The sequence below is a fragment of the Anticarsia gemmatalis genome, chromosome 22 (assembly GCF_050436995.1).
Source record: "Anticarsia gemmatalis isolate Benzon Research Colony breed Stoneville strain chromosome 22, ilAntGemm2 primary, whole genome shotgun sequence".
Lineage (NCBI taxonomy): Eukaryota > Metazoa > Arthropoda > Insecta > Lepidoptera > Erebidae > Anticarsia > Anticarsia gemmatalis.
This window is the reverse complement of record NC_134766.1, coordinates 4,082,710-4,110,683: the sequence shown is the minus strand read 5'-3', so window position 1 is coordinate 4,110,683 and position 27,974 is coordinate 4,082,710. Positions and strand designations below refer to the sequence as shown.

The 27,974-nt window shown below is 32.3% G+C and overlaps 1 protein-coding gene across 1 annotated transcript in view; it reads right to left on the bottom strand.

Annotated features, from left to right (window-relative positions):
* The window catches only part of LOC142982921 (phosphoenolpyruvate carboxykinase [GTP]-like), a 41,248-nt gene extending 14,556 nt beyond the window's left edge, over positions 1 to 26,692 (bottom strand). The window contains exons 1-2 of the mRNA XM_076129656.1: positions 26,543 to 26,692; positions 16,210 to 16,288 (exon numbers count right to left, since the gene is read on the bottom strand). Coding sequence (XP_075985771.1) covers positions 16,210 to 16,241 — 32 coding nt within the window. The 5' untranslated portion in view covers positions 16,242 to 16,288; positions 26,543 to 26,692. The remainder of the gene's footprint in view (positions 1 to 16,209; positions 16,289 to 26,542) is intronic.
* Between the last annotated feature and the right edge of the window lie 1,282 nt (positions 26,693 to 27,974).

Here is a 27,974-nt window from a genome sequence, read left to right as displayed (position 1 = left end):
TGTCTACATAACAAAAATTTTATTCATTCTCTCCTCCGTATAACAAGCTAAGAAATTAAGTAAAAATAGCAGTTGAAGAAATGTCATACACTCTCGTCTTAAATAACCCCAAAACCACCTTTAAAAACGTGACTCCAACTGGAAATACTACAATCGACTTGGCAACTAAACCTCTTCAAAATATTATGAAGTCACAATCTTAATAATTTCCTCTGAATAAAGCAATAAAACCCATATTTAACCCATTAATGACCCACTGCTGGGCAAGGGTCTCTTCCCGTAATAGGGAGGGTTTAGGCCTTGAGTCCACCACGCTGGCCAAGTGCGGGTTAGGAACTTTGCATGCCCTCAATAAATTAAACAAATTTTAGGCATGCAAGGTTTCCTCACGATGATTTCATTCACCGTTGGAGCATGTGATACTTACAATACACACATGACTTCGAAAAGTCACTGGTGTGTATTACCTCGGGTTTGAACCTGCGACAACTTGAATGGGACTTCATACTTCCGCCAGCCGCAAACCGTACATAAAAGACTCTCTACTAAGTTGACCATTAGAAGTTGATTCCGAATCTAAGAGAATCAGGACAGAACAAAGTTGTCAGGCTTTAATGTCATAGATCTTTGTAAAACGTACAAGACTTTATAATAATGTAGGCATGTGGAAATATCCATTGAACAAGAACGTGTTTTGATATAAAAACAGTAGGTATTCGTAATCGTCGACGTATTTTAAACAGACACACCCACGGTGTAAAAAATAAATGTTACTGCCGTAACTGGTTTGATGATCGAGTTGTACTTGTTAAATTATTCGTATTATGGTCACGCCACTCTTCTCTGTTGCTACCTATGAGATGGAATAAGCTTCTAAAATCACCAAAAGTAGTTTTTTGACTTTAAGCACAAGGTCAAGAATTAATTATGGAAGTTTTTGGAATGATTTTATATTAATTAATAACTAGAATTTCGTTATATTACTTATTCAAAAGTTTCTGTAATAGATTCTGGATGTCACGGTTCTTATTGTTTACAAAGACGATGGTAGGAAAAGTTATGACGATTAGCCATTACAATAAGACAAGTAAGCTTTCGGAATAAAACCACGAGTCAAGTCTGATATTATGTGTGTGTTTGAAGAACTGTGAAGTCTTCAACGGTCTTCATGTTTATTTAATCATCCACTAACCATCACCTCTAACGGTGAAAAAGGACAGCGAGCGATTCGGTTAGGAGAAACTGTCCAAAGGAACAAATAGCGTCAACACTGTCGAACACAAAATCCTGCTAGAGATGTTTGGGTAAGAGTTTCACCCATGTATCGCGCGAGAGTAATTTAATCAAAAGCCTCGAGTTTTTCGTCGTCGAATACCAGTCGTCTGATCTATGATCTAGTTTATGCTCTTTTGATACAAGAATAGTATTTCAGTAGATTACATAGTTACTAGTTACATACATATACACAATATGTTATCTTTTTCCCATAGGAGTAGGCAGAGACCAAGGAAGTCGATTACTAGCAACAGTTTTTCATTTAACGGTTGTACAAGAAGACCCGCCCCCTGTTACATACATATGCCTGTGTAGCCACTAATGTAGAAATTAGTTCAAAACCTTGCACATGGCAATATTACAGTAACCAAAGTTATAATTAGCTCGTGATTACCCGCCAGACAGCTAAGCGCAATGATTATGACAAAATCCTTTGTAATTATTCGCTTACCTTTGTTTGTACAAAATCTATTTTCGGTGTGAGATTAGCAGGATTGCTAGTATGATTGATTAGTTATAGTGGGTATTTTGAATGAGTGAATGTGTGTTTCTATTTTTATAATCTGTGGTACGAAAGGAAAGAACTAGCAAAAATTTATATTTAACTAACGTGTTTCTTCAGTGGCTTTTTATGTCAAAATTTCACGAAATGTGCCGTCCAAAGCATAAAAAGTTGATAGGGTCAAAAGTTGTTATTTTGATATGAAAACATTCCGTAAAGGAATCAAATTCTGAATCTTCGAAAATTTAATTAAGGTTTTCTCAATGTTAATTCCAAAATACTATAGGTACTGTATGCCTCCAAGAGCGCAGACCATAGAAAATTTTCAAGGATATTAAGTTTTTCTCATTTCCCCTTGTCAAGAGTTATGTTAGTAGACTATATACCTACTATTTACTTACTCCTTGGTTAAATGTAGTACTATGTTCTAATCATGTTACGAATACGGGGTACAAAATCTAACTTGCATTCCAAACCAAGTTATCTTGGTATGGTCAATATTACCTAACATACGCAATTGTGTTATTGTAACAAGTAAGTAAGTATGTATTAACTAATTAGTTGACGTATTAACATAATTCCGATAAATCTAATTAATTAAACACTTATTGACATGAAACCAACAATAATACTGCTCTTTGACATTAACAGACTAAACATGATTTATCATAGACACGCCTTTTTCTTAGAATTTAATTTATTTTTCGAAATACTGGCTCGTGTAAGAATAGTTATAACTTTAGCGTGACATTTGAATAAAAAGCAAAAAAGTAACAAAATTGTTTACAGTACATTCAGACATACCCTAAAGTTTAGGCTAGCAGATGTGTATAAAATACAGCCACGTTTCACCATTGGTAGGTAACAATATAAGTCTAATGTAGTAGAGGGAGAACCTATAGCTATTAACTTAAATACCGGCTGCTATTGAAAGTTTCTAATAAAAATTGAAAATGATCATTGTATGTTGTGGGTCGAAAGACTGCTCATTATGATGGCGATAATTTAATAGACATCAGGTTTAATAGAAATTCTTTCAAATCCATGTTAATTTCTCGGTGATTGTTTCCCGGAAGAAAACTACCTTTCACCTCACAAATAATGTAAGTTTCTTATGAAGAAGTTTGTAACGAGGTTTTAGAGCTTTATACTCATATATATTTAAAAAAAGTGAAACATTTTATTTATTACATAATATTTTTAGCTACAAATGTAGCGTCTATTTGCTATAGAAAATTGTATCAACAGAAAAAACCATAACCTCGGCCTTGGATCACAGCCGGGAGGCACCGGTCAACTACCGCGCGTGTATCAATTTATGGTCAGCGTCAATAAATGTTGTATTACACCATAACGAGCTGAATAAACCTTTTATAACCGCTATTGATTTTTAATTAGCGAGTTTGAGGAATTGCCACGAGGAATGTAGAATATTTACACTTGAAAATAGCTAGGTGAATAGAATACGGGAATTAACGCGAACACGCATTTTACCGTGGTCGTGGTTTACGGCGAGTGCAACCTGCGCCCAAACGTTAGGCATTTTAAGGTAAAATGCGTGTTCGTGTTAATTCCCATATTCTATTACATTAAACATACAACGCGAGAGTTTAAAAGTTATTAATAGCTAGGTGAGAAAAGAAGAAGCTAAGACTAGCGCTGCTTTGCCTGCACTTGGAAGTGAATCGATGGCAAAATACAAATAAATACTTTTTGGGTCGCCTCATCCTTGTCTTTGCTTAATAATATTTGTTATTGGTTACGTTCCGTTTATGTTAAACTACATGATGATTTTCTACAAAACATGATTTACTGCAGACTGCCGTAAGTCAGAGGGGAAACTGTAAGTTTTATTCTTAACGGTCAAATTGTTATTTAAGTCTGCCAACTTGAGTATTTAACATTATGGTGATGATTGTCCTCTTCCGTAAAGAATGATCTTCATCATCATGTGCAATTTTTCTAGACCCAATGTAAGGCATTAAACTCGTCTCTTTTGCGCCAATCATCCCTGTCATCATTATAGTAATGTAGCAATCATACAAATCTGTATGGCTAATAATGAGTCTTATTTTCAATAACTTGTCTATTGACTATTTATGTACATGATATTTCGTATACCAAATGTTTTCGTATCTAAAAATCGATTATTTACGAAAATATGAATAACCAGAAATGTAAGTATTTATTAATATATTATCTGTTTAAAAACAAATGAGTAATCAATATGACTCAACAATATTAAGTATAATAGTCGTAGTATTATATGTTCGTCAATAGACTGGATAGATTATAGGTAGATTATAAACTAAACTTTGTACCTAATGTTTAGTTCTAACTAGTGTTTATCTGGAATCTAGGTACAAAGTGTATCGTGGACTTTGGATAGATAGATACCTTTGAGTTGTGCAATATGTGTAATTGTTAATTAGGTAAATGATATCAATATTTATTACGAAGAGCTTGTGGTTTAGTAACAACTGCCGCGCGGATCGATCTGTGAGGTTAAGTTAGGCTTGCCGAGGTTCTTATGTAGATGGGTGACCATATTATACTTCTGAGTTCCTTTGTGTTTTGGAAGGCACGTAAAATTGTGAGACCCAGCTGTCATTTACAAAGATTTTTGACAGTCGTTACCAGTAGTCTGAATTTGGAAAAGTCTGACAAACAGTCTTACCGAAGGGTATCGTATTATATTCCAGGTAACTGGGTTGTGGAGGTCAGATAGGTAGTCGCTCCATGTAAAATACTGTTGTTAAGCTACATTCGGTACGACTGGAAGACGACTCTAACATTGTTGGAAGAAAGGCTAGTCTTTGTACCTAATGTTTAGTTCTAACTAGTATTTATATCTGGAATCTAGGTACAAAGTGTATCGTGGACTTTGGATATTAGTTGTGCAATATATGTTATTGTTAAATAGGTAAATGATATCAATATTTATTATGAAGAGCTTGTGGTTTAGTAACAACTGCCGCGCGGATCGATCTGTGAGGTTAAGTTAGGCTTGCCGAGGTTGTTATGCAGATGGGTGACCATATTATACCTTCCGAGTTGCTTTCTATTTCGGAAAGCACGTTAAACTGTGAGTCCCGGCTGTCTTTTACAAAGATTTTTGACAGTCGTTACCAGTAGTTAGAAGTTGGAAAGTCTGATAACCAGTGTTATCGACGGGTATCTTGTTATATCCCAGGTAACTGGGTTGTGGAAGTCTGATGGGCAGTCGTTCCATGTAAATTACTGGTATTAAGCTACATTCGGTAAGACTGGTAGATGACTGACATTGTTGGAAGAAAGGCTAGACTTCGTACCTAATGTTTAGTTCTAACTAGTGTTTATCTGGAATCTAGGTACAAAGTGTAACGTGGACTTTGGATATGAGTTGTGCAATATCTGTTATTGTTTATTATGTAAATGATATCAATATATTATGTAATACTTAATGTAGCTAGTTTTATATTATCTGTATAGGTTTTGTTCAAGATACCTTTGTCTTCATTGATTTGTCTTTAGATTTAGAGGTTTTATAAATTGAATCACAAAAGGTAAGTACTAGTCAAAATTATCAGTTTTGTGTTAAAATAACTTTTAAAATATAAATCTGTATTATTATACCTAAAACAATTATGTATTTTTTGTAATTAGTGTAGTTAATTACGACTTTTCTTATACCTCTGTATGAAATATTTTTGTAGATATGAATACGGTGTATAATATTTTGTTATCTTATTATTATTAATAGGAAACATTATTATTATAAAGAAACTTAATTACCAACACAATTAAAACCAAGCTCCTGAATCAAGGAACACAATTTCTTCCTTATTGTTCAAACTAATTAGATCAACTATTTTTTACACTAGCAACAATGCAAAAAAAACAAAAGAAAAATGCACTGAAATGAGTCAATCAATAATTTATCATAACAAGGAAGCGGATCTTTACAAAACAATAAAAATATTAATTAAATTATTACGTCATAGATGACCGGAGTGCTCCCGGAACAGTGTACCTACCTTCCTTAAATCTGTTATCGTTTGTTATCAGGCCTTGAAGCTCTGATGCTGACACGTTTTGGTATACGCCCACTTATGAGTTAGCTATCAATTTGTTGGCAAATCCGTATTGATAAGCCATTAGGTACAGTAGGTACAGTCCCTTAGCAGGGAAGTATATATGTACATATGTATATTTATTGAATCCTTATAAATTTTCACCGACGATATGAGGTCTAGACGACAAAAATTGGATATTTTTCACATTAGTGAACATCTAATTATGTAACATTTCACGAGTGTGTAATTTTTATCAACGATAAAAGAATTCTCAAGTTTCAGATCTTTCTTATCACATATTTACCATCATATTTTTTATGGGTAAATATCAAAACTGCGCTACGACTCTTGAAATATAAGTTAAAAAGTGTAACATTTTGGTTTAGCTTCTACCCCGGAAAGAAGGGGTGAGTATTGTGCGAGTCAATACTAAAAGTATTTAATAAAGTAGATCGATTTTAGTAAGTTAAGAATATCTATTAATTAGACACACCCACTCTTGTCGCACGTTATTGTCACCGTAGCTCGCATATCGACAGTCGCCACGTATAAGATATGGTATCAGTAATCAAAGTCTACAGTTTTAGGTAAACAACTTGAGTTGTACAACTATGATGTAAGCTATCACTTATAAACAATACTCATAAACTACCTAGTTTATCGTAGAACAAAAATAATAGAAATTCGATATTTCAGGCCACATATTTATCAACCTAGCCTTTCTTCCAACTATGTTAGAGTCTTAATACAACTTTGGAACGTTAATAAATGATTTTTATATATAAAAAAGACAGCTCCCGCATTTAGATTTGATTTTGTGTCGCGGGAACTTTTACAAACATACAAATAACGGACGCAAAGTACAACCAGACCCGAGACTAATTAAGTATTTGTGTATCGCACAAATAATTGGTCCCACAACTCGAACCCACGACCTCCCGACGCAATGGTAGCGGCGTGGTGACCTAAGCCACTGCGCTACGGTGCAGTCAAGTATCTAAACACAAAGTGTATTTTAGAAAAAGCAAGGAAAGCAAGAAAGAAAACGTGACTTAAAGTCACGCCTTCGCCACGCCGCCGTATGACATCACTTAAAAAAAAAAACAATAAACCATCTTGTCAAAATCAATCAGATTACGAACACGAGTAAATCAGGAGCTTCAAATATTGATAGCATTTCATCATGAGCCAATAAATCTCTTCTCTACCGATATAAAACTGCAACCTAGTGTTATTCTACAGCTGTCCTGTCAATCAATCGATATCAATCGAATGACTGTAATCAATAATAATCGATTTACATATCACGACGTTATCATAAAATCAGACCACATTCGGAGTCTTTTGATAAGGATTTTTGTCATCTGACACTCCTTCTTTTTTAGGAAAAGAATCTAAGTCTTCATTTGCATAGACAAGATTGACGGAGAGCATATTTTTTTTAGGTTAGCGTCTATTGTTTTTTTTTCTAATCGATGCATACATAAATGTATAAAAATGTAGCAAATAACTAAGTTTAGAGTCAAACATATTCACATATAGTAACGGAGTATGACGTATTTCCGACATGGAATACCTTTAAGTTGAGTAGAGCAGTTGCTGTCTTTTTTATGGTAAAGATATTTTATACTCTGTTCGCTCCATTTGTACAGAGCGATGCAGTCTTAAATCATCAGCGCCTCGAATGTAAGTATCTATTTTGATTATTTATTATTTTTTTACTTCTATTCCACAACATAGTTTTTTTATTCTTCCTTCGGTCGGATCATCTCTCTCTTTTCCCGTTTTATGTTAAAATTCACATAAGTAATGAATATCTACTCATTTTATTAGTTTCTTCACATTTTCTTACGTACCATAAATATGGCAATGAATTCGGAAAAGCTCCAAGCAATAGCTTTGTAACAAATTCATTTATTCCCAAACTTCGTTTGTAATATAAAATTTCAAAATGTTCATCTATAATTTACAAAAATACGAGAGCATAAATCTTATTTAACTCATTGTAGTTACCGAACATCGGAATTGTAACGCAACTTTCTTAACTTTGATTCTGGTCGTATGTGTTTGACTCCAATTTGACATTTGAACTTTAATATAACTTGTAGCAATGTAAATCCTTGTAAAAACTGGCACTAGGCTCCCAGGTTATCACTTGCCTTGATACAGTAACATTCATATATTATCTGTGACACTGATGCAACATCGACACAACATTGGGAGATTAGGATAGAGTGGTCTTGAGTTTGACATGATTGAAGTATAAATCAGTTATAAGTAGTTTGATATAAGAACGAATATTAAGAGATTACTTCTTAACCATTTTGGTTAATTCTAAAGGCTAGTGATAGGAATGGGCCAAGATATTAGTTAATTTAAAACCTAGGTTTAATTAGGAGTGGGTCAAGTCAGTACTGCAATGGATGAGTCGTGAACGCTTGACCTTTCAGTCAAGTTCGATGCATTTATTATAGAGTTTACGGACGAAATGGGGGGCCATCTTGGTCTACAAATCCAAATTATATTAATTTGCAGGTAAAATGGTGTAAGAGGTGTTTCAAAATTGAATTAGTAGTTTCTCTTTCAAAAAGAAGTAACCGTAATTTGTAATTTTTGCAGCGTTAAGCTTTGTTTTATAAAAATACCAGTAACAAATAATGTCTTGTGATAAACAGGTTAATAAATCAGCATTAGAAAACATCAGAATGAGGAAATAAACCGGTCTCACATAAGAAATAAGACATTCTATTTACTTCAACAACATAAATAAATTAACGCCAAATTTAGATCGTAGTGATTGTAAAGGTATTCTTAAGTTGTTTGTGCTGTATACAGTTATAAGAAAATATATACGCAGTCACTTTTTCAATAGCACTTAAATCAATGAAAAAAGCAAAGTTGCTACAGTTTATTAACTTCAAAGTAAATTGTTGGGTTGGGCCTTGACTCCAAGCTATCCAAGTGCGAAGCATGCAAAGTTGCATCACGATGATTTCCTTCACCATTGGAACTAGTGACAACTATTTCTAATACACACATAACTTTGAAAATCACCATGAATTTAAAAAAAGCGGCTTTTAGAAATACACCGTAATATTTTTTCTAACTGGTTACTGTAATATCCCACTAACTTTATTATTTTTTTACTAACTATTTATATATTTCATAACTTTTAAACTCTCGTGTTGCATGTTTATTTATATATTTAACTATTTATTTAGTTATTTATCTAAAATCGTGCATTCCAATGTTCTTTACTAAGTTGCCGAACCATATAAATTTTCCTCGTGTACAGTGCAAGGTCGGGACATGTCGCTTAGAGAATGGTGACCACTTGTCAAACTAGGAAGCTTGGCCTATTCAAATATTGTCATTTCTACATGTCTAACAATGTTGACGGAAGATTTTTTGCGCTATTATGTCATTTGCGTCTTAGGTTATAAAAAAATATGTGTGATAGAATTATATTTAGACCTTTTGTTGTTAAGTAATCCATTGTTACTAATATATTTTTAAACTGTAAAATAACATTGGACATTATTTACCCCGGTTTCTGAGTACATTTAGCAGTAGTTTATCTATTTAATAGCGTTTTTTATACGAGTTTAAATGCTATTGAATAGATATAAACTACGGCTAAATGTACCTCAGAAACCGGTGGTTAAGATGTTAATGAACCTCCTAAATGAAACTTGGATATACTCGGGTCATTCTATGATGATGGGACAACTGACACTAATACTCCTTTTTTTTATAGCCCGTGAGTCCACTGCTGGACAAAGGTTTTACTCCCGAGTGAGAGAAAGTTAGGCCCATATCTAGTTTTGGAACTCCAAGTAACTTGCGAATTCATTAACAAATACATATTATTTAAACTATTTTAAAAGTGTTTCAGTCTACTAACCTCCGGTTTGTGAGTACATTTAGCGGTAGTTTATATATTCAATTGCGTTTTTTATATGATCTTTTACGCTATTGAATAGATAAACTACCGCTAAATGTACCTCAGAAACCGGGGGTACATCAATTAATTTGGTTACCACGGAAATACAAGTTCATTAAAACACTTTTTTCTAATTAGATAAATAAAATGGCGTTTACAAAGCATTCTCTATAAACATATGGGAGTATCGACCAGACGGACAGCTGATAAAAGATATTAAAACCACTTCGTATGGCCTCATGATGCAACAGGCCAAGCCTCTTGCAACGTGCTTATACACTTATCAGCTGAATAAATAAATATTTTACGCTTCATAATATAAAATTGTATTAAAATATGACTTGTTATCGCTTGCAATAACATTACTACCATTCATAAAAAATAAAAACATACTTAACTCAATTAGCCCGCGTATTTTTTTTATTAAGTACAGATTAAATTATGATTTATTTTTATTTCCCGCTAAATTTATTTATTGATTATTTGCCTTTGAGATAATTAATTAAGTATTTTTTTAATAAATTACCCGGTAATTGGTGTTGTTATATATAAAACTTTGGCCAGATTTTTCATAATTTGAAATAGAAATTGACGTTTTTTTACACATAGTGTACGGAAACCCTACAAAAATTAGAAAATTATTCGTGATTGTTGATATTATGCGAAAAGGTAGCTATTTTTCTCTAAACAATCAAATAGCATGATGACTATAAATATTTAAATAATTAGTGACATAATTAGCATACATTTCGTAATTAAGTATTACAACACTCCCTTACTTTTTTATCAATGGGTTACAGCTGTCAATAAAAAAGTAAGTAGATAATTTGGGCATCGTTGAAAAAAACGTGACTTTTACCAGATAATACAAATTATCTGTTATCTGCTTAACAACCGAATTTGTTTTAATGTATCACCAATTATATTAAACGCATGACTGGATTATGTAAAACATGTTTGTTTTTATTTTAAACTTAAATATAAATAAAGATTCAATCGAGTACCTAACTTTATGTACTTAGTTTTTACAAAGCGGAGTAATGTCATTCTCACCTAGGTATAATAATTATTTTTTGAAGTTTTAGTAAAATTAAATGTTTTTACCGTTAATGTGACTACTTAGTGATGATTGTAAAGTCCTAAAAGCTCTACTCGTATCATTCTTAATTCTAATAAACCTTAAATTATGGTTCAATTTAACTTGTAACTGTTATATTATACACTTAAGGCTTTATTAAAAGGAGATAATCCACGCTCCATACATTTTTGGGCCTTTTTTCAAAGTGCCGGCCAACAAAAAAAAGTGGCATGTATCGATAGAGCTAGCCATTTGAAACAATAGTTATGTACAAGTTATGAGTTAAGAACGAGAGCGTTTCTGAAAGAAATATATGTTTGGCTCGTATTTAACTGCTCTAAAGTTAGATCTACCAAATGGTAATTATTGCCAACCTAAAAAATGTTGTAAATATTCACGCCAATGTTATTCTGCAACGTCTATAGATCCATAAATACTGCAAGTGGTCAACCTAAGGTTAAACCGTCATATATAATCTATAATTGTCAGATCAAATAAATCAGAAACACCCACTTTCTAACCATAATATAAACAAACACGCCTTCCATTATAATCTAGATTTATAATTAGGAAAGTTATCGCCATTTCTAATGAGATGGTTTCTCGTCATGTAACCATGACCCGCGTAAACCCGGACAGTGGAATATAAACAAATAAACAGAACAACATGTGTATTGCGAAATATATTCATTATTTTATACTAGAACATTACACAATAATTGCAATAATTCCTAGTAATATTATAGTGAAAGAAACTCCCTCATCGTGCGACGAGACATTCATGTCTTTATTGTCCGTTGGTCATATTTTGCCCTTTTGGGGTTTGTATAATGTCGTTATAATATTGTATTGTATTATGAAACTAAATTAACCTCGGTCTTTTCCAAAATTAACTTCGGGAACATCTCAATTTCAAGCATTAGTGGCTATCTAAGTATCTACCTACATTTAGCCTAGGATTCGCTATTGTACCTAATACTACAAGGAGTAGTTAGTTTAATACATAATTTGAACAAATTAAAACTAAATTCTTATTCGTAAAAAGCTCGGTATCGACGATTTCGGAAACCCGACCGCCTGTAATTTTGATACCAGTTAATTTGAAAGCGATTACTTTCCGCAGTCTCGCTGCTTTATTATTGCTAACATTATTTTACAAGGAACTTTGATTTTTTCTTACTACGGTAATCATACCGTTATACCGAGATAAATTGCTCTGGTATACCCTAAGTTCTTTATTTTTTAAGTTATATGGTGCGTAGAATCCTTGAGTTAGGCTCAAATGAATATTTACGATTCCTCACTAATAAATTAATAGCTAAATGTAATTGCAAGATCTGCAATGCAATTCTTTGCAGTTACCAAGTACGAATCTAATCTAGGCTAGTTAGCGTTAAGACCTAAGATCAAATCAGTTTAAGGCACAAAAGAAATCCGCACTTAAACGACATCAGAAAAAAAAACTGTTTTAAAAAAAATACCTATAGTTTATTGCGAGTACTTACGCCTATATAGGTACATCAAAGTCATATCAAAGCTAAATATAGACAAAAGGGGGTCAATTCAAATAATAAATAAGTATTGATAAAAATAATGACATGATGACTCGATGAATACACGCGGCTCTACAATTATTGCGTATAAATTGAGCGTGTGAGGTCAATTTCATCAGGTTTGGTCGGAAAGTTTTGGTTAATGATACCGAGAGTCGTATGATTTGTGAAATTGAACTTTATGTGGCACGATCGCGCTATTTTGACAGTATAAATCGGACTATAAAGTATAGAGAGTATTCGTGGTTCTTTTTTTTTAATTTTCTTTTTGTTATCTATGACAAGGTAAGACATTTTAGGTTATGATAAACTTTTTTTAAAGTAAATTTTTAATTAGTGGTAATCGTTAATAATAGCGATCATGAATCCCCTCCCTCGTTTAGGTGACCCTTACCCGGTCGTGGGACAGTAACGGGTTAAAAAAAAGAAAAGAAAAAAGTAGGTAAATGGTTCAGGTAGAACCTTTGTACGTAATATAAGTTTGACTGTTGCCTTAACAACTGCTAAAGTTTATAGTATTTTACAAGATAAACTCTACAATAATCTCTAGTCCCGATAAGTCATGTTCTCTTAGCAACTCGCATTTTGTTACTATTCGAGATTATAATAAGGTAAATATATAATATTATTATATAGATTGTGTTTAAGTACTGTGAAGGAGGTGTGGGGCCAAGCCTCCGTGAGGTCAAGAGGCGACCTCTTTATCACTTGTTATCAATAGTTTTTTATTGCGAAGCGTGTGAGTATACTCCTATCTCAATTGCGTATGTATACTGTATAATAAGAATTACATTTTTTATATGAGAAGGTAATATTAGAGACGTCTTTAAATATAACCGAATTCTATAAATTAATCTGTTTTCAAGCTTGTCGATCGTCTTTTTTTTAAATGGAAATAAAACTTCTTTTTTTTTTGGAGACATAATTATTAATTTAATTTATTTTTGACTTGTTATTTCAAAGCGTGTACATGATTTTTTAAAGAGTGACCTTGGTGTTTAAATAATTCTCAGGTGTATATCTAATAATGTAAACAGGACTAGGAAATCCTAGAGTCTAGTCTTAAAGTAGCAAACCTGTTTTTGTAGAATGTTGACATAACTAGAAACGCTATTAAAATATAGTGTTATCATAGGTACTACAACTAACGCCATCTAGGCCAACATTGTGTTAACAACTCATGTTTTTTTTTATAAAAAATATAACAAATTGCCTTTATTTGGTTTTGATTAAATGTGGTTTTATTGTGTTGAATAATAATTGTTATCATATCATCAGAATTGTATCTAAATATTTTGATTTAACGCTAATAAAATGTATCATAATAATTCGAATGTTTAAAAACAACGAAAATATTGTATAAACCTTTAATAACGAGAATATCAAGTAATTAAAACATTTTCGTTGTATAAATATAGATGGCGCATAAAGTCATTTCAGTCGAGAACTATTTTTTAAAGAGCTAGGCTGATTGAAATGTCAGAGTTACGTTAAAAAAAATTAATTAAAAAATGTATCGCCATAATTATTTTTGTTGCGAAAATAATATAAATCAAAGTCTGTTAAAAATATGTAAAACGAAGATAAATTCGGTTTTATCTCAAATTGATTTGCATTTATAATAATTTTAGTATTTTATTTTTTCAAAGTGAAACAATTTTTAAACGTTTTTAGGAGTCATGGATGCGAGCCTTTTTGGGAGGATGAGAAGTCTTGAATCCTTGAATTTCTACACAAATATAAATAAAAAAAAGGTTTAAAGGTTATTGACGTTCGTTAGAAACATCAGCAGACCGCTTCACAAGACGTGAGTTATAATCTTGTAATTGCTACATTTATTACATAGGTAATATAGGTATTGCAATTTGCAGGAATAATAGCTTGGAATTACGCGTGACAGGTGCTCGAAACATTATAATATGTTTTATAACAAATGTGTTATTTTAGAAGTGATTGTCTTACGTTTTCAAGAATCCATATTTGAGAACATTTTTGACTGTGATAATTTTGTGTGCTTGACTGACATTTTCATAGTTTAGGTATCTATGTTATAGCAAATCTGAGGCTCGCTGATATCGGAAACACATCAGATTTTTAATATTATGGAATAAGTTGTTCAAGTAGTCCGAAAGGCCTTTGACATAGTTTAACGACTGTTATCTTAACGGACAACAACCAGGACGGTCTTTTAACATGACCTCAGAAGCATGAAGACGCCCAGTACCTATCGGCTACCCATCTATACAATGACCGCGTCTAACTTTGCATACTCAACAAATAGTTTACCGAGCAGTGAGTAAAACTTGTTATGACTAGTCTAACAGAAACTAGTGCATAACTTAGACTATTTTCCTCAGCTGTCTCTTACAAGACAGTGTAACGTCACGTGTGATTGATCGCAATGTGAAAATAGATCGTAAATAACAAGTGAGTTGCGAACACAACTGGTACATCATCGTTATTGCACTGCTGTTGCTAACCAAAGAGGAAGTATTGCATTCTGCTAGATAATATTGGAAGAATTTTCCAAAAATTACTGATCAACAGCTGCAATATAACTAGGTATCGTATGTATGTTAAGGTTTCAGTAATTGGTTATTGATTGTAGCACAAACGAGCAATTTATAACGTATCAAATAAAATAGCGCATATCTGTTTTGGTTTCATTTTTAAATGAAAATATTTGTGTAGTTCATAATAATATATACCTATTATTAATTGCATTTTATTTGTGACTAGCTGACCCGCGCAACTTCGCTTGCGTCATAAGAGTGAATTTTTTCCCCGTTTTCGTAACATTTTTCACTGGTACTCTGCTCCTATTGGTAGTAGCGTGATGGTATATAGCCTATAACCTTCCTCGATGAATGGGCTATCTAACATTGAAAGAATTTATTAAATCGGTCCAGTAGTTCCTGAGATTAGCGCGTTCAAACAAACAAACAAACTCTTCAGCTTTATAATATTAGTATAGATTAGTTATTGAACATTCCTCAATAGATCTTAGACATTGAAACATAATAAGTATAATAAAATAATTGACCAAAGCAGACATACTCAAAGTTTGCTCCGCGAGCCTTGAGGCTACAGATCTACATGAATCTTTTGGGATTCCACGAAAATAAAGACAAGCAGTCGGTAGACATTGGTAGTCAAACAATATCATTGGCTCTACCTTCCAAACGAGGTCAGTGAAAACTTTCTTTAAAATCATAACTCAATCGTAAATTATCTATTCGAACAGAAGTACCTAAAATACTTCTTCTTTTACAGATCACTTCAAACTATCATTTAGTAGAGGGGAACTCTATATCTTCAAAACATTCGTGCATTCGTGTATTGCGTTACAGATTCATTTCAAACAGTCATGTACACTTAGACACGCCGTCTTTATATGTTACTGGAATGCATATGTATGTATGTTTGTATGTATATATGTAAGTACATTCACTCATTAATACCGCATTATACAGGTGATGTAAAGATGTAAGGCAATAGTCGGCGGCGCGTGAATCTCGTCACTACAAGTATAGGTACATTTACTTGGAAATGTTTACTATTATATGGCTACCTAGTATTTGAAATGACAAAATTAAATGACATTATTATAATGATTCTACGAATAGATTTATTAAATGATGAGAATGTTTAACCGAATTCATAATAAGGACGAGATTTTCAAGTCGTCTGTATTTTTGAAATGTTGTTTAATGTTTGTTATTTTTATTGGGTTATTTTGATATTCTTATTTGCATATAAATGTGTAAAGATATTTTTGATTAGTGAAATGTAAAATTACTTACTTCTTAGTTATCCTCGAGAATAAAAACACCATTTTGATTGTTTTCGTTTACAGGTTTACAGGCCCAATTTTTGTATTTTCTGAAACAAAAAACAAAATCTCCATTAGGTACCTACTGCAATAGTTTTTGGTTTGAAGGTCATACATATATCCACGCATCCTCAGAAATTGTTGCATCTCTAGTTTTACTTAAACTAGAGGTTAGAAAAATAAAGAAAATCTTCTTCTAGGTAGGAAACTAATTTTTTTTAGCCCATTAGTGTCCCATTGCAGGGCAAGGGTCTCCTCTCAAACGAGAGGGAGGGGTTAGGCCTTGAGTCCACCACGCTGGCCAAGTGTGGGTTGGGGACTTTTTAATAAATACATAAAGGAAACTAATAGAATAGTAATTTCCCTTAAGAAATTTTGAGCCCCAATTTACTACACAATAAAGTATTCGCTAGTCTATTTTTTGTCACCGCCTAAGTAAATATTCAGCCATATGACTTTGTTTTGCAGATAATCAGTCATCAGGATTGATAGTGTTTACAAACATATTATGTTATTATCTATCATTACGTTATCGTAATGTTGTGTGCTCTCTACTTAGTAAACGGAAAGCAAATATGATGGGAAATTGACATGTTTGTTTGCACTGGCTATTTAACGGGCTTTAAATCCTGAGTGTTTCTTTTATAGGTACAAGTAATTTGCTACATATTATTTTGAACCGAAATCTGCGCCATATTTTTAGCTTCAAGATACAGAAACTAAGCCTTGATGTTTCTTACGTATTCGTCCGTACATTTTCGCAGTTTATATTATAGTGCTGCGATTAGTTTTTACAGGTTCAAAACTGAAATCATGTCATTTGTATCTCATGGGATTATGATGGGAAAGTAAGTAGAGCCAGAAATATAGGACTGCAGAAAAAGATCGACTGCTTTTAAAATTATAAAGGTAAGAAAATTCAATACTCATTACTACTTAGTCTTACAATAACTACTTTATAACAGGAATAGAATTACTGTCAATTACTACAAACGATTAATTTACACACCTTCAGCAACAAACAACAAACAACACAGTACTTATCGATTACTAAGCTAATCGCCAAGCTAATACAAGCGAAAATAACCTCTATTACTCAAAAACCACTTTGAAAAATACACTTCTTTACATTGAAACGACATGTAGAGTGTATTCAGTAGAATAGTATAGTTATCTCGAGTGATGATAGCCGGTCAATTGTCTTTACATCAATCATTTAGCTTCAGGAAGGGGGTGTATGTCCACTTGATGGTTTTAAAGCATCATACATAATATAAGAAAGCTTCGATAATGAAGGAAAGAAATTATGTAACTAATGGTGTTAATAAGAAATAGATTTATGTGAACCATAGGGAAGTAGAGCCTTGTCTATCGTTCTTATATACCAAATGCGGCAAAACTAATTTTAATGAAATTGATCACACTGATACCATCATAACCTGGAATAACACAACTTTTTTGCCCCGTAACCTACTTACTGTCTTTACCCTAGAAACTAGTTATTATTAATATGACTGAATTGATTCGTAATACCAGTGATAGCCGATTAGTCGAAGGATTCGCTTCCCACGCAAGCAGTCGAATAACTCCAAGAATTAAATCGACGGCCAAATTACTTCAACATTAGATATTTATACGTAAGTATAACAAATAATTGTAACTTGTTTAAAGGAAAACATCGTGAGGAGACCTTGTATGCCTAAGAATTCGTTATAAGAATGCAAAGACTCCAATACCAGACCATCGCAGAGACACAAGGCTGAACCTTTAGCCTCTTATTTTTGGGAGGAGAACTCTGCCCGTCTGCCCAACACTGAGACACAATGTCAAGTCCTTTTGACTTTTCTGTATGATATTGTATATGTATGTTTGTAATCTAAGGTTGGAAGAAAGTGAAGCTATTTATATAATTGGCAAAACATCAGTAACTTTTAAACTCTATTTTGGTATTAGTTGGCAGGTGTATAATTCATGTTGGCATCAATGCAGCCCTGATGAAATACATCATTTGTTTACTGTTGCAATTTATTGTACTAAAAGACTATACCAGCAATTGTTTTGAAGATTTTTCATTACTGTTTTTATAGCTCTTCGCCTCTGGAAAAATTCACCATGCCGTTGCAAATGATTTTTCCCTTTATTGGAAGTAGGTTTTCAAAATAACAGGCCTATCCATTAGTGCCACATTACCTTGCAACCAAATGTGACTCAGATCATAATTCATTTATTGACTTTATATATATACGTATTGGCGTCATTAGATATTAATTTATTTTTTGCTATTTATTGATTTAATATACATACGCATAGGCCTACAGGTAGACTTAATTAATGCCTTTGGCAGGAAACGGTCTACCTTAGAGTGGTGCAGAAATAAAAGAAGAAAGTGTACTACATAGAAAGATGATGAAGTGATTATTACATTTTAAATCTTAGTTCTAAGATCAAACAACATAGTAATATTATTGTAACGTAATTGATGGTCTATCCAATACGATTCATAGGTATATAAATCTGGAAAATAAACGCGCCATGTCGTTTAAATTAAACCTGCGTGTAATGGTGAAAAGAAGCAGCCATTTTGATAATTATGTCTGCCTTCCGTAAATGGTAGTACAAACTTGACCACTCTCTTTTTACACCCGATACTTCGGTCAACGGCTCTTGCATCTTGTCTGTGTTCTCGAATCAATCATGCGAAAGTTGCTACCTTTATATTGGCTACATAAAACTAAATGTAAAGTATAAAATGTTGTTATTGCCAAACTAGACTTTCTAGTAACTATGATTAGTAGGTAAATGAGTAAAAAAAGAGATAGATCTCTGATTAGAAGAATAAGGGCCAGTTTCATAGCTTCGTCTAAATTATTTAACAGCAAATGTTTGAAAGAAAAACTGCTAACATTCACTCTGATTTATCTAATACTTATCCAGAGGAGGTTTGGCCGGATCTTAGTCTATTTTATACCTATGACCCTACGCTAATTACTTTCTTAATAAAAAAAGACTATGGGAACGCAGCCGCGAATCTATGGGTAAATAAGATGGTATAGGTTTTGTACAAACCTTCATACAGTGCCTTCTTTAAAAGATCTATAGAATTTCGCCACCCATGTGCAATAAACTCAAAAAGAATTAAAGTCAAGTCCAAGGTCAAACACACTTTGTTCGGTCAAAGCCTCGGCGGGGGAGTGTCCAGTCGCCATGTTTGTATGTATGTATGCTCACACACACATAACAAGTAATACAAGTTATATTGTAAAGAACACGGAAATATTTGTGAAAATGTCACCAGCTCGCGACTAAAAGGTTAATGATTATTATTTTCTTGTCTTCTTTGTCGCTATGATAAGTTGTATTGTAGGTAGGTATATTGATTTACTTTGAATTTCTAAATATTTTTATAGCTCATATTATGAGCGAGGAAAGTTATATATTTTAGTCATCATAATAATGTGTTTGCAAGATTTTATTATTTCTTCATAATTTTTAAATGCTAAATTATCAAAGAAACCATATAATAATCACTCATAATAATATGCTCCCGATTAAAAATACCTTATTATTAACGTCATTTCTAAACCTATTAAAAAGCTTATTTTGACGTTTCATAAAGAAAAGCTTCTAGCGGAATACCATATTTTGAATGAACCTAATAATCTCTTTCAAAAAATGGTATGAACGAATATGAATTTTCTTGTTATCTTTTTCCTTAAATATCCAATATCAAGGACATTAAAAAAAATACCGCGATCGTAATTTTAGATTCTGACATAATACAAATCCGGTCAGAATAATTTAACACAAAGCTTATGTAATACAAACTGACCTGGTTGGCATACCAATTTATTTTAACGATAATTTATTGTAGACATCCGATTAATTTCGAAAAACCAAACATTTTTTTTTTAAAGTCAAGTTCAGCTGAAAACTCAGATGGCCGAATGGTATAAGCATACGTCTGCCACGCAAGATGTTAAAGGTTCAAACTTAAATTAAGTACAAGTAACACACCAATGACCTTTTAAAATTATAAGTGTTTTCGAAATAGTTGTCGCTCTAGTCATGAAGGAAAACGTCGCTATGAAACTACTGCAAACCTAGGCATTAGGTCGGGGAAAAAGTATTTTCGCATTAAAGTATGTATGAACTTGTAATAAAATCTTTTCTCTACACAAAAAAACTCGATATTTGGGTACCTCACGAGCTCACTGAAAGAAACCTAATCAAGCGTTTACTCATTTGTGATTCTTGAAGCCAAAGATATTTTATTACAAGTTCATACATACTATAATGCGAAAAGACTTTTTCCCCGACCTAATATTTATGTTTAAACAGTCTTTAAAGGGGGGTCCTATTGTTTTATTGTCCACTTGATGAGCGTGGGCAATAATAATGGTTGATTAAGCCACCCCTTTTCATTTCGGGCGGAGACTTTTGCCCAGCAGTGGGACATTTTTAAATTTATTATTTTATTATTCAAGTTCATCTAACATTTAGTAGCATAACACTCAAGGACTTGGCTCAAGTGTGTTATCTTATCAGTAACACAGTGATGTTCGCACAGCTTCCGCGATGTCAATACTAAGTACCTATAGATATGTTTGTATCTTTCTATAGAGTATAGTGTATCACGCTATACTTATACTATGAGATAAAACTGTATTTTAGTTCGTCACTATATCGGCTGTTTTTCTAAAAAATATGCGCATGTGATTTATCTATTATATTATTTCTTAGAACGATGGAGGAAAACCTCTTGAGGAAAGGTTTTATGCCTAAAAGTTCTATAAGACATTCTTGTTCTTCTGAAAGTCTTACCTGAAAACAGTTACACTTACAGTCCGCATTGTAGACCCTAGTTAAGTAGTATTAAGTATTTAGTCCTTCGCAATAAACTAAACGTGGTATAATTATGTACTAAGGGAGATTTGTAAGGATCGCAGCAAGTGGTTTTCGTTCTTTGGTCTTTGCCTACCCCTATTGGAAAATGTTCTGATTTTATGTATCTATGTGCGTACACATATAGATAGTATACACTTTTTAATCACTTGTACCTATGTAAATAGGTTTTCATTCTGATCATTTGATACGCAGCAGTAGTTTAGATTATTATTTCATAACTATCTAACGAGTTGCATACAGAGTTGAAACTATTACATAGTTAATTAATATGATAATAAACAAGTCATTAAATCAATTGGAAAGACCGACTATTATTTAATAGCATCCAATAAGTCGAAACATTCGATTTTTATACGAAAACTGATTAATGTTAAATCGTGCATATATTATATCTCATAACGAAAGAACCTCGCCCTCCTTTGGGAGTAGACCCTTGCCCAGCAGTGGGACAGCAATGAGTTAAAAAAATAAATCAGATATTCTTGGTAGAACAATTACAAAGTATAAATATAAATAATAAACCTCTTTCACCCGGATTTTGATAATAACATAAATTCTAGAATTAATTGGTATTTTCTTGATAAAAGCTATGGAATGTCATGACCATTATATAGGTCAATTAGTTTATTAGTATTTTATGAAGCGAGAGAAAGATAACTACAAAATTTAGTTGAAATGAGTAGCATTCCTGGTACATACGCGCGCCACATACATAATAATATACTTTTTTAATAATTTGTTCGGAAAGTAAGATAGCTATAATTACATTAGTTATTTTGATCTTTGCCAATATTTTTGGGCACAGCGAGATTTTTGCTAGTTTGTATGTAGCGAAAATCTCCGGAACCATTTAACCTATTTTGAAAAATCCTTCAGCATTTGTAAGCTACACATTACTTTGTGCCTAGGTATAGTTAGTAGTCAACCTAGTTTGTGACTAATTGGTATTTGTTATTGACAGACATATTACTAACGGTGGTGAAATAATAAGCAAAGCGCTTTATTTTCCTCGTCTATTCGAATATTAGCACTTGTCAATTTAAGTATATTTTTACAGCTTGTTATTATTATGACATTATTTCGCCATGTCTATTCGTAGATAGATTTTTTACTCTTCTATTATATATTTAAATATCTAGCAAGCTGGCACATGAAAAAAAATTAATAAGTACAGGTAATCTAGAATAAACAAATCTTTTTTTTACACAGACTAGGTATATACTGTTTAAATCAACAAATATGTATCTCATGTACTTTCTTAAGATACTTAGGCATGCCCTAGAGTTTAACAAAAGTATACAAAGTTGACACTACATCATATTTTACTTTTCAAAGATTTTTACGTAACATGATATATGGTATCCTAAGAGATCTATTACCTGTTGAAGCACTCAGCTTGCAGGCGTAATATGGTACTTACCTGATGGAATAGTGCCCAAGAGATATGACACAAGGATTCTGCATCAAATACATCGACGTACTCTAATAATGCTTTTAAAAAGGTCCAGTAAATATCTGGCTGAATATAAAAATGCCTTTGTTTAAAAATGTAGTGTTGTTTATGGTTTCATATTTTTGCTTGTCACAATATTAAAATGAATGGTGTTATTTTATTGTTAAACAAAGAAAATCTTTGTTTTATTTGTTTAAAAGAAAGTTGTTTTTCTTTTTATAAAATAACACGTATAAATCAGTTATCTCAAAGATTGTTCATTTATTTATATTGTTTAAACGTATGCACAAATAATGAGACGATTCCAGCAAATGATAAGTTGGTACAATGACGTACATAATTAGTACAGATTATTAAAAAATAAGGTAATGACTATTTTATGGAAATAATCAGTTAAAATTACAAACTCTAAGATTCTATTAAAACCGTAACAAAAAAATTCTAACGTAACGATTACTCTCCGGAAATTATCATCAAAAAAACACAAACGATTCTTAAAAATCAAACGGTCAATCAAATCAAATGTTTGCAAATAATATTAAAAAGCGGAGTCAACATGACAGATTGATAAATAGTAAATGACAATAACAATGACGCGCGCGTTATCAGCCATGTTATCTGGTAGCGCTGGCCGGCCATCTTACATCATGTGTTTACTTATGATAATTGAGGGGCTCGTCTCTTGCGGCCAGTGGAAAGTTTTTGATTGACCACCAGCTGAGAATAGCTGGCTTTGTGGACTATATTTATGGACTAGTTACTATTATAAAGACGAAGTTGACGGGTGAGGAAGAAAACTACATGTTTTACTAACTACTGAATGTTGAATAAGGTTTAGAAAATGATGTTTTGTGTTCGGTCAGCATCAAAAATACCTGTATGCTGTAAAACTTTTAGAAGCATTCTAATCAATGTAATGACTTCTGGAAAATAGTTTGTTTGATGAAAAACAGTTAAGTGTTAAATTAATGTTTTCGAAAAAAACTACGATTGAAAATTCGTATTAAATTTTTTTGACACTGTCTGTACCTACTTGCGAACAAACTTTTGCATTTGTAATACCTATTAGTAGAAATATATATTTTTTTATTAAATTTAGGTCACTTGAATGATTGGGTAAATTTACCACCAGTTTGTAAGGTTAGGCGTGATAATACAGTTAAATAGATACATAGATACTAGGCATAGCAATTGAATAGTTACTGCATAGCTCATAGCTAAAACAACTGGACAAACGATAAGGTCGTTCAACTCACGTTCTACAATATAACAGCTGTTTGGCATAGATTAAAAATAATATAGGCCTGAAGTAACTACAATAGGGTATGATTTACCACAAATAAGTATGAGATAGTCTCTCCAGTGGATAAGGTAACAGTTTTAAAAAGCATTTCAAGTAAAAGAATGTTGGTGACAAAAAAATCTTGTTTACTTTTTCTCGACATACAAATAGGGAAAAGGAGACTTTTTATATCAAGAAACTCTGTGTTTGCAATGTTTGTGCGAAAAGAAGAATAATTAATTAAAGAAAGAAGCATTGACATTAAGAGAGTCCACAAAGGAGTTATGATAATCGCTTTACTTTTTTATTTTTATTGCTGTAGTAGGTATGTCATTTGTATAAATTTATTTCTACATTTTGCATTAAACGTCACAACAATGTTAGTGTGTTATTCCCGCGACAAATATTTTTGTGACCCATTAACCTATAGATAGTTCCTGATGAATGTTTTGCATGAGCAATTTTGATATTGTATTGAACTAAACAATGAGGAAAATGTTTAAACAATAAATAAACGAAATCTAAACTTAAAACATCATACAATTTTGAAGAACTAGTATGATATTTTTTTTGTCGCTTACGCATAAAAACCTAAGACCATAGATAAAAAGGCGGGAAAATTCCAAAAAATGTCTGTCAAAATTTCCATTTGATAAACAAATAGATATTCATCTAGAGTTGGCGAAATCTGTCGAAATATTATCTTTTACAAGAGGCCCTACATATTGTATCAATAGTTAGAGTTTTAGGTTATCTCAGCAGCGAGGTCAAATAGTTGCTGGGGGTAAAGTATGTAATGCAAAATTGCGTCAGTTGTTGAGTATTTCTACTTGAAAACATGATACACTATCTGTAAGGTGATTCTTTATTTGCCATTTGTCTATTTATAGGCATATTATCAAGTGTCTAAAGAAACAGTAGCTCTTTATGCGGGTGGAATTGTCGATGATTATTTTAATATGATAGTCTGTAATGTCATTCATGTTGATCTTTTAAATATTTTATATAACGTTAATTTAATATGTGCATGTGTTTTTTACATAAAATATTTTATTGTGTTTGTTAAGGCTCGTGCAAAAGGTACACAAGGTAAATAAGATAGGTACCTTCTAGAAAAACATGTGACTTGTTTATTTTGTCCTGTATCCAGTAATTCTATAAGAAATATCGAAGGAGGTAATTATGGGAACAGCCAAATAGGCTTTCGAGTTTAGTATGGATTAAGAGACTTTAGCCTTTAAGCCTTGGACAACAACCAGAGTCACCTGCGCCGAAACGTCAAGCAATCCAAGGTGAAATGATCGAATTAACTCCAATAAATATTAAAAACGAAACGAAAGACGAAACTTCTTCATTCATTTTAATCGTTTTATTCCTACACCAAAACGTAGTGAGTACCTAACCAAAATGTTGCAAGCATGGCCCATCCCATAGACCGGTCCGATGAATGCGGAACTGATACTGAGTTATCAGTTTCGCAAGCCTGTTTCACACAGACACACACTTTTATGTGGTAGTGTCATAGTAGATATAATGACAGGCTACTCCCACTGTTTGCATAGAAACAGTGACTTTTTTGGCATTATTATTTAGTTTGAAAAAGAATAAGCACTATATTTGGTAAATAATAATATACTACTAACTACCTATTTGATTTAAATTTCGTTTTAACCGACTGATAAAAAGGAGGTTCCGCTTTTTTTAAATTGTAATTGATACCAATTTTTACTTTTTTTTGTGTCCAATCAAAACCATAGTCAATTCAATAAAATTACTACTAGTTACTTTTTTATAGACCATAATGCAATTTGTAAATTTTTTTGAGAGAAATTTAGTATAAGTGCGTAGTTGTACATAATTATGTTGATGTCTATTCATATTTGTGGCTTGCAGTGTCGTCCATTAAAGAGGGTTAAATGGGATGGAAAAGGAAGAATACTTTTCATAACTTTCAAAGGTTTGCCTGTTAAATTTGGGTTGTAAAAGAATTTCATAAAAAGTTTTGTTATCTCTCACAACATGGGATGTAAATAGGTCTGTACTCCTTTTGCATGAATGGTTATAAGATATTCATCTTGTTTTTGACCGCGTGCACGTTAATTTACAAATAAGTACACAGAATTACTGATATAGAACCAAATTACAATATAATTACATCGAAAACTAATTTAAAGGAAACGCATTAACTTTTTAAAATACATAAATGTTCGATTGACAATAATTAATTATTATTTTAATTAGTTACCTACGTATCGTAATTCGTAATCCGCTATTTAAATTTGACATTTAAAAATTATGTAGGTAAACAAAATTTGACATTAAAAAAAAACACTACATAATACCGCGAAATTATGACAGTTAACTTTTTAATTGTTTAAAATTTGGTACAGAACGAAAGAATTTTAATAACGCCGTGAGTAAAGGAAACACGTGAGCAGCTAACAACCGTGATATTATTGTTATTGTTTGAAATAATATATAAATAAATTAATAATAATCATAGTTCGTTATCAAACGTCACATAGATTATTGTTTATTTTCAAAACATATGTCGCAATACAACAATAACATTTACTAACCTATAAAATGATGAAATATTTCACTTTCGCTTGAATATTTGAAAAGAAATCACTGTTTTATAATAAAATTGACGAGAATGCTTACCTTGATTAACGGTGCGCGGGAAAACCGGTATTCTCGATACAGTTTCACGTTAACAACTATTTTTTTTTAATAAAAAAAGCGTGTACGACGTGTTGTATGCGGCCAACGCACTGTTGTACTGCGGGTAAACACGAGAGATGGCTGTTGCTCGCTGTTTATCAGCGATCGAGCATGTCTTCTGATTGTGATTGCCAAAACTCTCGACGTTTTGATAGGTCAAGGCTACTCAGGTGATATGTGAACTAGGCTGAATGTCGTGTGTCCACGTGGCTTGCGACGACATGTGGATTAAAAAAAAGTGCAGACTGTCAAAATGGCTGTCACACAGGTTTTCAAGAACCAGTTTCACAGTTTATATTTAAGTGTCAAATAACCTATCTGCTAGATAATGTGACAGCAAATATATGAAAACATCTGTCAGAGTTTAATCTGATAAACTATCTGTTACATATTTAGAAGTAGTGAAAACGGGCCTTGATACCTGTTCCGCGGCTTATGAATAAGTGTCAGAAAATTTATCCTGTAGATAAAGTGACAGTTAATGTATGACAATAAATTTTAAAATTCTACTTGACTTCAAAGGTCATGAAACTTTGGCTAAAATTGTCAAATCAGTCAAGATATAAAATTGTTATTTTGTGAATCGTGTGGGAGTACAAGTTTGATTCTTATTTCTCATCATTCTCATGTACTTAAAATGAATGTGTTTCGTCTAAATATTTCAAATATTGATTTCATTCAAGTCGAAAGAATTAGAACAATGTACCTTGTGAAGGAAAACTAACAATTAATTAAGTATATATGTATTTAGGCAGATAATACGCCTAATTACCTACTTAGGTCAGAATACCTACTTATTTAATAGTATGATGTAAGTACTTTAGTACCTATCTATTAAATTGTATACCGGGGATACATTTAATGGGTAACTACTAAAATATATACGAAATGTACACAATGAAGTAGTAGGAACACTAGGTACAGATCCTAATTATTTGGAATTCCTAAATCAATGGAAAAGAAAAGCGAGTGTGGCGCAATGGTTAAATAGTCGCTACCTCCATTACAGCGGAAGAAGGTTCGATTTTTTTTGTTGATCTACTTAATATAATTGTTTCTGATTTTGGTTGTACTTTTTGTTTTAGTTGAACATTTTCATCAGTTAAGTATTTTTAAGCATCTAATGTAGGAGGCGATAAATACGATAGATACCCTTAGCCATAACAACAGCTTCTAAGGTTATAACAAAGAGTTAATATCATAAACAAACCGCGTAGGACTAATCCTATACAACAATACAAAAACAAATTTAGACCACATCTCAACATCAAACAGACCAAAACAGAAAAATACTAAGAAAACAGACAAACGGATAGTTTTCAAAGATGTTTTCAATTCAATAGCAAAGGACATCGCATTGATGTTCATAAAT